The sequence below is a fragment of the Anomaloglossus baeobatrachus genome, chromosome 7 (genome assembly GCF_048569485.1).
Source record: "Anomaloglossus baeobatrachus isolate aAnoBae1 chromosome 7, aAnoBae1.hap1, whole genome shotgun sequence".
Taxonomy (NCBI): Eukaryota; Metazoa; Chordata; class Amphibia; order Anura; family Aromobatidae; genus Anomaloglossus; species Anomaloglossus baeobatrachus.
Genome location: NC_134359.1, coordinates 307,653,581 through 307,667,192, shown reverse-complemented (window position 1 = coordinate 307,667,192; position 13,612 = coordinate 307,653,581). Strand labels below are relative to the sequence as shown.

At 51.0% G+C, this 13,612-nt stretch overlaps 1 protein-coding gene across 1 annotated transcript; it reads right to left on the bottom strand.

Moving 5' to 3' along the window:
* Positions 1 to 339: 339 nt before the first annotated feature.
* LOC142246848 (taste receptor type 2 member 2-like) lies at positions 340 to 1,272 on the bottom strand. Its single transcript, XM_075319899.1, has one exon. The coding sequence runs from the start codon at positions 1,270 to 1,272 to the stop codon at positions 340 to 342; it is 933 nt and encodes a 310-aa protein (XP_075176014.1).
* Positions 1,273 to 13,612: the final 12,340 nt, after the last annotated feature.

Here is a 13,612-nt window from a genome sequence, read left to right as displayed (position 1 = left end):
TTATAGCACAGAAAGTAAAAGAACTGTTCCTGAAATAACTGAAGCCTGGAGACCCCACATGCATGGACCTCGTCATGTCTGAGGAATGCATCTTACAAGAAAGCCCCAATCCTTCCCTCCACCAACAAGGCTGAGAACGTGAGGCCTCCTACAAGGATGGAGCAGGTTGTGATCACACAATGATGTAGGTGGCAGATATATTCTCTCCTGCACACAATATTGTCTCATCAGCTTCATGTAGACAAGTGGCCTCCACCCGGTGGCTTTCCACTATTCCCGGCGTGGCATTACAGCCGGTAGGGTCATCTACCCTCTCCTATTATTATTCCCCATTCTGACTCATCGGACACATCCTAGAGTCACCTTTCTTATCCTCCTACATGTAGAGGAGCTCCAGCTCCGGAGCGTCTTCCTAAGCTTTGAGTTGGACTGGATAATGATGGCGGCTTCTATGGTTGGGAAGGACACACCAAAAAACCCGTTGAGCAAATGCAGATCATCCAATCTATAAGGGATTGCTAAACACCATATGACCATCAAATAATAGGACACAGAAAGCAGAATAAGCAGCGTCATGGTCCTCAGAGCATTGATGTAAATCTTCAGCTGAGGGCGGGTGAAGCCCAACACTCCGCGCTTCATGTTCCTAATATGTGTTATCAGAGAAGAAGCCGTGAATCCAGCAGAGACCAAACTAATGATGAAGGGAGGCCAGCAACAAAGGAAGGTGAACAGCATCATGTACACAGTATTGAGCGTGTAATCAGGGAATCCAGAGTCCAGGGTGACGTTCACAGAAGGTTGTGGTTGTGTAATTCCTTCTGGGATAAATAGAATGCTTACAGCAAACGACAAAGCTGCTGATACTAGGGGAAGATATGGTAGGAGCCGCGGAATATGTCTCTTTAGCCAAACGATGAACTTATGGCTGAAGGTTGTTGTGCTGGAGAAGTAGAAGAGGCAGAGCCAGGCGATGAGCCAGTACTGGAAGTACATGAGGACAGTTATGAGGGTCAAGAAAAATTCCTGCACTCCTTTGATAAAAAAGAATTGACTGAAGACTAAAAAGGCCAGACCCTGGATGATAATCACCGTCATGACAAATATGTTTATCACACCCATGAGCAAGTGGAGTAAAGCGGACGGGTTCAGTTCATTTCCAATTCTCAAGATGTTTATATTCACAACTACAATAAAAGTGTTTAAAATAATCCCAACCAGATTCTCCAGGAACGCGAAGAGAGTGAAGGAGAGCCACAAAGGAATATTCATGGTCATCTTCAGGTAGGTTTCCTCTGATCCCCGCGCTGGCTACCAGTACGTCACAATCGGGGGGTAACAAGTGGGTGTCACCCCTCCTTTATACCTCCCGACCGACAGACAGAGCACGTGACGCGCTCTCTAGCGCCCCTCTTATAGTCAGGCCAATTATGGAATTGCCCGACAATAAGCAAGGAGGCCGCTATACTACTTATGCCGATTATTGAAGGGTCCCCGGTGAGAGTAGGGTATATATTCCCCCGACCTCCGCGGGCGGAATATATAAAACCTCCCCGAATCTCACTGGCCTCCCCACAATAATCCTTGGCACAAACTCGCTGCCACCAACCGCTTCACGGTAACTATTAGCCGAACACACAGACGTGGGATTCAAGATCGAGATAACAGAACAGCCCAAGATTAATTATATAATTTAATCAGCCTAAAGCCACACTAGAAACTACAATATATACAATAGGGAATCTACAGAATATACATATGTCAGAGTACAGTTACAGATAAAGCATGGTTTACAAACAGGCATACACAGTTCCCGCAGTTACCTTGTGCGTCTGGCCACAGGGGGGCGCTGTAGACCAGGTTTCCAGGAACTCCCACAGATGTTTCTCACACGTGACCCCCAGCGAAAGAACCCTGGAAAATGGCCGAAGTAGGGTTATCAACCTGGGCAAATCCAGGTCCCCTCCTACCTTAGTGACCTCAGAGGGAGCACTGCTCCACCCCTGGCTGGAGTTATGGACAATCCACAACATGGAATATGGGCCATAACTTTGCCTGGGAGCGTCGTAGGCGGACGCCAATGCTCTCATTGTGACAGTTATGAATTTAGCTACAGAATGAGAGGACTCATGACTCGTCTACTAGTTCCACATTGGCTGATATCACGCCTGGGGTATTTCCCAAGCTCCCGCTCCCATAAAAAGGGTGTGCCAGCATCGTCCGCATGCGGAGACACCATTTTTATGGTTGCCATATTTATCGGAAATATGGCTTGCGAGATATGAACCATTTTTTACTGGAGTCGTTCTGTCTGGATACTTCCAAGCTTGCTAATTAGATAGCAGCTCCTACCACAGGGTCACGGCAGGGAGTCCTCCTGTGTCCATTGTTCCCACATCATCTCATCTCCATATCACAGGAGATGGCCATGGAGGTGTAACACCTTCACAGATGCTGGACATTGAGAACAAGAAGGGAGGGGGGCACTGCCAGGGAGTGATGAGCGATTATGACTGGAAGTCATAATTCATCTTCATATCCCGGGATTTGCCTCACACCTCCCCCCTTTTGAGGGCGCTAGGGGGCAGCACACTCCGGTGTTCCCCCGTGCGCCCGTCCGCGACCTCTCCTTGTCGGGACAGCCCGTCTGCGTTACCGTGGTCACGGCCCCTTTTGTGGCGAATGGTGAAGTTGTATTGCTGGAGCGCAAGGCTCCATTGCAACAATCGCCCATTCGTCCCAGAGACGGTGTGCAACCAGCTGAGGGGATTGTGGTCCGTCTCCACGATGAAGTGGCGCCCGTATAGATAGGGTTGCAGACGCTGCAGGGCCCACACTATGGCCAGGCACTCCTTCTCCATCGTGGAATAGGCCACTTCCCTTGGTAACAGCTTCCTGCTCAGGTACAAGACTGGGTGCTCTTGGCTCGCAGAGTCCACCTGGCTGAGCACCGCACCGAGGCCGAAGTCACTGGCGTCGGTCTGTACTACAAACGGCCGCGTGAAGTCGGCTGCCTGTAGCACGGGCGGGCTGGACAGGGCGTCCTTTAGGGCCTGGAAGGCTGTCTCGCAGTCCATTGTCCAATCGACTGCAGAGGGCAGCTTCTTCTTGGTGAGGTCCGTCAAGGGCTTTGCCAGGCTACTATAGCGTGGAACAAACCTCCTATAGTACCCGGCGGTCCCCAAGAAGGACATCACCTGCTTCTTGGTCCTGGGGGTGGGCCAGGATGCGATGGCCTCCACTTTCTCAGGCTCGGGCTTCAGTGTTCTCCCGCCTACCCGGTGACCGAGGTACTGGACCTCGCTCATGGCCAGCTGACACTTTCCCGGCTTGATGGTCAAACCTGCCCGGTGGATCCGCCTGAGCACCTGTGCTAGATGCTCTAGGTGGTCCTCCCAGGTGGGACTGAAGACGGCAATGTCATCCAGGTACGCGGCCGCGTACCCTTCAAGTCCCTTGAGCAGGGTGTTGACCATCCGCTGGAAGGTGGCAGGGGCATTCCTCATCCCGAATGGCATCACCGTGGACTCGTACAGTCCAAATGGGGTAATAAAGGCAGAGCGTTCCCTGGCCTTGCGAGTCAGGGGGATCTGCCAATATCCCCGGCTCAGATCCATGATGGTCAGGTACTGAGCCCCGGCCAACTGATCGAGCAGGTCATCGATGCGTGGCATTGGGTACGCATCGGCGACCGTGACAGCATTGAGCCCCCTGTAGTCCACGCAGAACCGAGTGGTTCGGTCCTTCTTAGGGACGAGGACTACAGGCGAGGCCCAAGCGCTGTTGGATGCCTGGATCACCCCCAGCTTCAGCATCTCGTCAATCTCCTGGCGCATGTGTTGCTGCACCTCCAGGGAGACCCGATATGCTGAACGCCGGATCGGGGGATGATCCCCAGTGTCCACGTGATGGACAGCCAAGTCAGTCCTTCCGGGCTGGTTGGTAAACAACCCCCGGAAGGGGTGTAGGGTGGCCCACAGCTGGGACCGTTGGTCCTCCAAGAGCTGGTGGCCAACCTCCACATCCTCAATGGATCCGCCTGCCCTAACCTGGGCTAGCATATCCAAGAGGGTTTCCGCTTCTCCCTCCTCGGGCAGGTTGCACACGGGGAGCGCACATGCCTCCCGCTCATGATGTGCCTTCATCATGTTCACATGGAAGGGCTTCCGCCTTCCACGGGCAGGGTCCAGGGTGACCAGGTACGTCACAGGGTTGAGCTGCTGATACACGAGGTATGGGCCTTCCCAGGCTTCCTGAAGCTTGTCCTGTGGTACGGGGACCAGTACCCACACCTTTTGACCCACTTGGTAGGTCCTCTCACAAGCGTTCTGGTCGTACCAACGCTTCTGATCGGCCTGGGCTTGAGCCATATTGTCGTGTACCAGTTGCGTCAAGGCCTGCATTTTGTCCCGGAAGCGCATGACATACTCGATAACCGACACTCCAGGGGTGGCCAAATCCCCTTCCCAAGCCTCTTTCACCAGAGCCAGGGGGCCCCGCACACGTCGCCCGTACAGGAGCTCAAACGGTGAGAATCCTGTTGAGGCCTGTGGAACCTCCCGGTAAGCAAATAACAGGTGTGGGAGATACCGCTCCCAGTCACGCCCATGGGAGTCGACCAACATCTTAAGCATCTGCTTTAAGGTGCCATTGAACCGCTCGCACAGGCCATTAGTCTGTGGATGGTACGGGCTGGCCACCAGATGTCGCACCTGGACTTGCTTACAGAGGGCCTCCATCAGCTGGGACATGAATTGGGTCCCCCGGTCAGTGAGCATTTCCTGGGGAAAACCCACTCGGGAGAAAATCTCCAGCAATGCGGTGGCCACCTTGTCAGCCCGAATGGACGACAAGGCCACTGCTTCTGGGTACCGGGTGGCATAGTCCACTACCGTCAGTATGAAGCGTTTCCCGGAGCTGCTGGGGATGGCCAGCGGGCCGACCAGATCCACAGCCACCCTCCTGAAAGGCTCATCGATGATGGGCAGAGATACCAGTGGGGCTTTGGGGCGTGGCCCCGCCTTCCCCACTCTCTGACAGGTTTCACACGAACGGCAGTAGGCAGCCACATCGGCCCCCATTTTTGGCCAGTAGAAATGCTGGTTTAACCTGGCCTTGGTCTTAGCGATCCCTAGGTGTCCGGCCATCGGAATCTCATGTGCGATCCGCAACAACTCCGTCCGGAACGGATAGGGTACCACCAACTGTCGGTCCCTGGGCCACGCCTCCGGTGAACCCTGCTGGACCGTGGCCCGGTACAGCCGTCCTTGGTCCCAGACCACTCGCTCCGGGTCCGAGTCCGAGGGAGGCTGTGCCGCCTGCTCCTTAAGAGCTTTCAGGCTGTCGTCAGCTTCTAACGCTGCCTGAAACCCCTGACTAGATGTGGCCAGAATCGACGAGACTGTCACATCTTCGGTCAGTACCCCGGGACCTGTGTCCTGGCCTCCACCTGACTCGGCTGCCACTGGGTCAGAAGGGGAAGAGCTATCGGACCTCTGGGAGGCCCCTTGGCTTCCAGCACTCCCACTGCGGGTGACAGCGGCCACAGCCGCTGCGACCGTGGGTCGTGCCTGCTCCTCCTCCGTTCCTGACCAAGTCGCCGGTTCAGGCAGACCTACCTGGCTTCCTGACACCCCGGTTGTGGGGGAACCATGCACCGAGATCTTACCTGGGAGCACTTCCGCTCCTGGACCGGCCCCAATCTCACCTGCCTGTTCCCCTCCTGCAGCAACAGAACCCCGCTGTGAAATCTCTGGGGACCCCACATTTGCTGTGGTAGCCCCCACCCCACACACTGGTCCTCCCCCTGCAGCACCCTGCTCTCTGCTTATCCCTGCAGAGGGCAACAGATCCCAGCTCACAGGCTGATTACTTGTAGAGGCATTGTCACACCTTTCTCTGACCCCCTCCCCTGTCACCGCTGCAGCTGAGTGTGTGTCTATGCAAGCAGAAAAATCAGAGTTCACTCCCTCCTCCCTTACATCATTCATAGATAACACATTAACATTGTCCGGAGGCATGTCAGTACTGGCTGAAGGTTCAGCCCTTGGTTGGGGCCCAAACTGGGAGGTTATCTGCCCCAAATCTGTCCCAAGTAGCACGTTTGCGGGGATCCGATCAGTTACCCCCACCTCCCTCACCCCTCGCCCTGCGCCCCAGTCCACATAAATGTCAGCAACAGGCAGCGCCGGGTCAATGCCTCCAATCCCGGAGACAGCGAGGGTTTTTCCAGGGATCAAGTCTTGGGGGGACACCATCTCAGGCCGCACCAGAGTCACCTCCGAGGCGCTGTCTCGCAGTCCCATGGTCACAGACCGGCCGACGGTGACAGGTTGGAAGCTGTCCAGGGACCTACCACCACCCCCACCCACACAATACACCTTGGGCGGCCCTTGGGACGGGGACGGAGCCGGGGCCTTGGGACGCTGAGGGCACATGGCCTTGAAGTGTCCAGGTAGGTTGCACTGGTGGCACCGTCTTGGTTCTGCCACGGGCCTGGAGAGGGGAGTTGAGGGGGACACCCCCTGCAGTCTAGGGGCAGGTGGGGCAGTCGCAGAGTTCATCTTACCCCCTCTCCAGGTGCTGCTGGTGGCTGCTCTCCTGGCCTCAGGAGCCCGATTGTTGGTGTAGTCATCGGCCAGGGCAGCTGTAGCCGTGGACCCCTTTGGCTTCTGGTCTCGGATGAACTGGCGGAGATCCTCAGGGCAGTTCCACAAGAGTTGCTCCGTGATGAACAAGTCCAGGATCTCCGGTCCGGTGGAAAGCTGCAGGCCTTGGGTCCAGTGGTCGGCAGCTCGGGCAAGTGCCCGCCGGTGGTCAGCCCAGGAGTCCTTTGGTCCCTTCTGTAGGCTCCGGAACTTCTTGCGGTAGGACTCTGGAGTGAGGTTGTACTGTTGGATCAGGGCCCGCTTGATGGTGTCGTAGCCCTGATCTGCCTCAGCAGGCAAGTCCCCAAGGATATCCAGGGCCTTACCCCTTAAACGGGGGGTCAGGTATTTGGCCCACTGGTCCTTGTCCAGATGGTGCTGCAGGCAAGTCCGTTCAAAAGCAGTCAAGAAAGAGTCCAAGTCTCCATCCTTCTCCAGCACTGGGAAGTCCTCAACACGGACCTTTGGAAGTTTGGTGTCTTGAAGGTCACGTGTGGCTGATGAGGGCCGGAGCTGAGCTAGCTGCAGCTGGTAGTCACGCTCTGCCTGGCGCTCTTCACGTGCTGCTTGCCGCTCCGCAGCCTCACGCACTGCTTGCCGCTCACGCTCGGCCATGAGTATCTCGTAGGTATCCCGGTCTCCAGCCTGGAGAAGGGCCATAGCCATTTGAAGAAGGCTATCCGAGCCTCCCAGGCTCGGTGGAATTGCACGTGGTGATCTGCGGCCCGCTGCGGAGCCTGGTGCTTCACTGTCCATTGCAGAGCGGAGGGCTGGCATCTGGCTCGTTGAGGACCCTTGGGTGAGCTGCTCCTCATCTTGTCCATAATTGCCAGGTTGTGCGCTGTCCTCTGCAGAACGGTTTTCTGGCGTCGAGCTCCTGGAGGGCTCGTGGACAACCTCCTCATCGTCTCTGGCCTGAGCATCGGCCATTCCTTTGGCTTTGCTCCTGGTGCTCTCAGCCATTGTTGCAGACTTTGGTCACTGACACAGAACTGACACCTGATGCCTCCACACACCTTACAGTATCTGCACTCTGACACTCTAGTGTTGGTCTGGTCTGAAGACCCCAGCAGCCACAGCTGCTGCAGGCAGTCTTTAGTGTCTGGGAGTATGGGTCTCACACTCACACACACTATTATCTCGATCCCACCGCTTGCCACCAATATGTCACAAACCACCGGGGGGGTCACTCAGAAATCCCCCGCGCTGGCTACCAGTACGTCACAATCGGGGGGTAACAAGTGGGTGTCACCCCTCCTTTATACCTCCCGACCGACAGACAGAGCACGTGACGCGCTCTCTAGCGCCCCTCTTATAGTCAGGCCAATTATGGAATTGCCCGACAATAAGCAAGGAGGCCGCTATACTACTTATGCCGATTATTGAAGGGTCCCCGGTGAGAGTAGGGTATATATTCCCCCGACCTCCGCGGGCGGAATATATAAAACCTCCCCGAATCTCACTGGCCTCCCCACAATAATCCTTGGCACAAACTCGCTGCCACCAACCGCTTCACGGTAACTATTAGCCGAACACACAGACGTGGGATTCAAGATCGAGATAACAGAACAGCCCAAGATTAATTATATAATTTAATCAGCCTAAAGCCACACTAGAAACTACAATATATACAATAGGGAATCTACAGAATATACATATGTCAGAGTACAGTTACAGATAAAGCATGGTTTACAAACAGGTATGCAATTCAATCAGTTACCTTGTGCGTCTGGCCACAGGGGGGCGCTGTAGACCAGGTTTCCAGGAACTCCCACAGATGTTTCTCACACGTGACCCCCAGCGAAAGAACCCTGGAAAATGGCCGAAGTAGGGTTATCAACCTGGGCAAATCCAGGTCCCCTCCTACCTTAGTGACCTCAGAGGGAGCACTGCTCCACCCCTGGCTGGAGTTATGGACAATCCACAACATGGAATATGGGCCATAACTTTGCCTGGGAGCGTCGTAGGCGGACGCCAATGCTCTCATTGTGACAGTTATGAATTTAGCTACAGAATGAGAGGATTCATGACTCGTCTACTAGTTCCACATTGGCTGATATCACGCCTGGGGTATTTCCCAAGCTCCCGCTCCCATAAAAAGGGTGTGCCAGCATCGTCCGCATGCGGAGACACCATTTTTATGGTTGCCATATTTATCGGAAATATGGCTTGCGAGATATGAACCATTTTTTACTGGAGTCGTTCTGTCTGGATACTTCCAAGCTTGCTAATTAGATAGCAGCTCCTACCACAGGGTCACGGCAGGGAGTCCTCCTGTGTCCATTGTTCCCACATCATCTCATCTCCATATCACAGGAGATGGCCATGGAGGTGTAACACCTTCACAGATGCTGGACATTGAGAACAAGAAGGGAGGGGGGCACTGCCAGGGAGTGATGAGCGATTATGACTGGAAGTCATAATTCATCTTCATATCCCGGGATTTGCCTCACAGGCCAGACCCTGGATGATAATCACCGTCATGAGAAATATGTTTATCACACCCATGAGCAAGTGGAGTAAAGCGGACGGGTTCAGTTCATTTCCAATTCTCAAGATGTTTATATTCACAACTACAATAAAAGTGTTTAAAATAATCCCAACCAGATTCTCCAGGAACGCGAAGAGAGTGAAGGAGAGCCACAAAGGAATATTCATGGTCATCTTCAGGTAGGTTTCCTCTGATCCCCGAATGCTGGATGTCAAGTGCTGATGCTTCTCGTTAGATGTTGGTGCTTCTTGTTAGATGCTGATGCTTCTCGTTAGATGTTGATGCTTCTTGTTAGATGCTGATGCCTCTCGTTAGATGCTGATGCTTCTCGTTAGATGCTGATGATTCTCGTTAGATGTTGATGCTTCTTGTTAGATGCTGATGCCTCTCGTTAGATGTTGATGCCTCTCGTTAGATGCTGATGCCTCTTGTTAGATGCTGATGCTTCTCGTTAGATGCTGATGCTTCTTATTAGCTCCTGATGTTCCTCGTTAGATGCCGATGCCTCTCGTTAGATGCTGATGCTTCTTATTAGATGCTGATGCCTCTCGTTAGATGCTGATGATTCTCGTTAGATGCTGATGCCTCTCGTTAGATGCTGATGCTTCTTATTAGATGCTGATGCCTCTCGTTAGATGCTGATGATTCTCGTTAGATGCTGATGCCTCTCGTTAGATGCTGATGCCTCTTGTTAGATGCTGATGCTTCTCGTTAGATGCTGATGCTTCCTATTAGCTCCTGATGTTCCTCGTTAGATGCCGATGCCTCTCGTTAGATGCTGATGCTTCTTATTAGATGCTGATGCCTCTCGTTAGATGCTGATGATTCTCGTTAGATGCTGATGCCTCTCGTTAGATGCTGATGCTTCTTATTAGCTCCTGATGTTCCTCGTTAGATGCCGATGCCTCTCGTTAGATGCTGATGCTTCTTATTAGATGCTGATGCCTCTCGTTAGATGCTGATGATTCTCGTTAGATGCTGATGCCTCTCGTTAGATGCTGATGCCTCTCGTTAGATTCTGATGCCTCTCGTTAGATGTTGATGCCTCTCGTTAGATGCTGATGCCTCTCGTTAGATGCTGATGCTTCTCATTAGATGTTGATGCTTCTCAGATGCTGATGCCTCTCGTTAGATGCCGATGCCTCTCGTTAGATGCTGATGCTTCTTGTTAGATGTTGATGCTTCTCGTTAGATGCTGATGCTTCTCGTTAGATGCTGTTGCATCTTGTTAGATGTTGATTGTTCTTGTTAGATGTTGATGCCTCTTGTTAGATGTTGATGCTTCTTGTTAGATGCTGATGCCTCTCGTTAGATGCTGATGCTTCTTGTTAGATGCTGATGATTCTCGTTAGATGCTGATGATTCTCGTTAGATGCTGTTGCTTCTTATTAGCTCCTGATGCCTCTCGTTAGATGTTGATGATTCTCGTTAGATGCTGATGCCTCTCGTTAGATGTTGACGCCTCTCGTTAGATGCTGATGCCTCTCGTTAGATGCCGATGCTTCTCGTTAGATGTTGATACCTCTCGTTAGATGCTGATGCCTCTTGTTAGATGCTGATGTTTCTCGTTAGATGCTGATGTTTCTCGTTAGATGTTGATGCTTCTCGTTAGATGCTGATGCCTCTCGTTAGATGCTGATGCCTCTCGTTAGATGCTGATGCCTCTTGTTAGATGCTTCTCGTTAGATGCTGTTGCTTCTTATTAGCTCCTGATGCCTCTCGTTAGATGTTGATGATTCTCGTTAGATGCTGATGCCTCTCGTTAGATGTTGATGATTCTTGTTAGATGCTGATGCCTCTCGTTAGATGCTGATGCCTCTCGTTAGATGCTGATGATTCTCGTTAGATGTTGATGATTCTCGTTAGATACTGATGCCTCTCGTTAGATGCTGATGCCTCTCATTAGATGCTGATGCTTCTCGTTAGATGTTGATGATTCTCGTTAGATACTGATGATTCTCGTTAGATGCTGTTGCTTCTTATTAGCTCCTGATGCCTCTCGTTAGATGCTGATGCCTCTCGTTAGATGTTGACGCCTCTCGTTAGATGCTGATGCCTCTCGTTAGATGCTGAAGATTCTCGTTAGATGTTGATGATTCTCGTTAGATGCTGATGCTTCTCGTTAGATGCTGATGCCTCTCGTTAGATGCTGATGCCTCTTGTTAGATGCTGATGATTTTCGTTAGATGCTGTTGCTTCTTATTAGCTCCTGATGCCTCTCGTTAGATGCTGATGCCTCTCGTTAGATGCTGATGCCTCTCGTTAGATGCTGATGATTCTCGTTAGTTGCTGATGCCTCTCGTTAGTTGCTGATGCCTCTCGTTAGATGCTGATGCCTCTCGTTAGATGCTGATGCTTCTCGTTAGATGCTGTTGCTTCTTGTTAGATGTTGATGCTTCTCGTTAGATGTTGATGCTTCTCGTTAGATGTTGATGCTTCTCATTAGATGTTGATGCTTCTCGTTAGATGCTGTTGCTTCTTGTTAGATGTTGATGCGTCTCGTTAGATGTTGATGATTCTCGTTAGTTGCTGATGCCTCTCGTTAGATGCTGATGCCTCTCGTTAGATGCTGATGCCTCTCGTTAGATGCTGATGATTCTCATTAGATGTTGATGATTCTCGTTAGATGCTGATGCTTCTCGTTAGATGATGCCTCTCGTTAGATGCTGATGCCTCTCGTTAGATGCTGTTGCTTCTTGTTAGATGTTGATGCTTCTCGTTAGATGTTGATGCTTCTCGTTAGATGTTGATGCTTCTCATTAGATGTTGATGCTTCTCGTTAGATGCTGTTGCTTCTCGTTAGATGTTGATGCTTCTCGTTAGATGTTGATGCTTCTCGTTAGATGCTGTTGCTTCTTGTTAGATGTTGATGCTTCTTGTTAGATGTTGATGCTTCTTGTTAGATGTTGATGCCTCTCGTTAGATGCTGATGCCTCTCGTTAGATGCTGATGCTTCTCGTTAGATGCTGTTGCTTCTTGTTAGATGTTGATGCTTCTTGTTAGCTGTTGATGCCTCTCGTTAGATGCTGATGCCTCTCGTTAGATGTTGATGCCTCTCGTTAGATGTTGATGCTTCTCGTTAGATGTTGATGCTTCTTGTTAGATCTTGATGCTTCTTGTTAGATGTTGATGCCTCTCGTTAGATGCTGATGCCTCTCGTTAGATGCTGATGCTTCTTGTTAGCTGTTGATGCCTCTCGTTAGATGCTGATGTCTCTCGTTAGATGTTGATGCCTCTCGTTAGATGTTGATGCTTCTCGTTAGATGTTGATGCTTCTTGTTAGATGTTGATGCTTCTTGTTAGATGTTGATGCCTCTCGTTAGATGCTGATGCCTCTCGTTAGATGCTGATGCCTCTCGTTAGATGTTGATGCCTCTCGTTAGATGTTGATGCTTCTCGTTAGATGTTGATGCTTCTTGTTAGATGTTGATGCTTCTTGTTAGATGTTGATGCTTCTCGTTAGATGCTGATGCTTCTCGTTAGATGCTGTTGCTTCTTGTTAGATGTTGATGCTTCTTGTTAGATGTTGATGCTTCTTGTTAGATGTTGATGCCTCTTGTTAGATGTTGATGCCTCTCGTTAGATGCTGATGCCTCTCGTTAGATGTTGATGCCTCTCGTTAGATGTTGATGCTTCTCGTTAGATGTTGATGCTTCTTGTTAGATGTTGATGCTTCTTGTTAGATGTTGATGTCTCTCGTTAGATGTTGATGCCTCTCGTTAGATGTTGATGCTTCTTGTTAGATGTTGATGCTTCTCGTTAGATGTTGATGCTTCTCGTTAGATGTTGATGCTTCTCGTTAGATGTTGTTGCTTCTCGTTAGATGCTGATGCCTCTCGTAAGATGCTGATGCCTCTCGTTAGATGTTGATGCCTCTTGTTAGATGTTGATGCCTCTCGTTAGATGCTGTTACTTCTCGTTAGATGCTGATGCCTCTCGTTAGATGTTGATGCCTCTTGTTAGATGTTGATGCCTCTCGTTAGATGTTGTTGCTTCTCGTTAGATGCTGATGCCTCTCGTTAGATGCTGATGCCTCTCGTTAGATGCTGATGCCTCTCGTTAGATGTTGATGCCTCTTGTTAGATGCTGATGCCTCTCGTTAGATGTTGATGCCTCTCGTTAGATGTTGATGCCTCTCGTTAGATGTTGATGCTTCTCGTTAGATGCTTTTACTTCTCGTTAGATGCTGATGCTTCTCGTTAGATGCTGATACCTCTCGTTAGATGCTGATGCTTCTCGTTAGATGTTGATGCTTCTCGTTAGATGCTTTTACTTCTCATTAGATGCTGATGCTTCTCGTTAGATGTTGATGCTTCTCGTTAGATGCTTTTACTTCTCATTAGATGCTGATGCTTCTCGTTAGATGCTGTTACTTCTCGTTAGATGCTGATGCCTCTCGTTAGATGTTGATGCCTCTCGTTAGATGTTGTTGCTTCTCGTTAGATGCTGTTACTTCTCGTTAGATGTTGATGCT

Coding starts and splice junctions, on each gene's coding strand:
- LOC142246848 (XM_075319899.1), bottom strand. CDS start 1,272: ATGAATATTCCTTTGTGGCTCTCCTTCACTCTCTTCGCGTTCCTGGAG.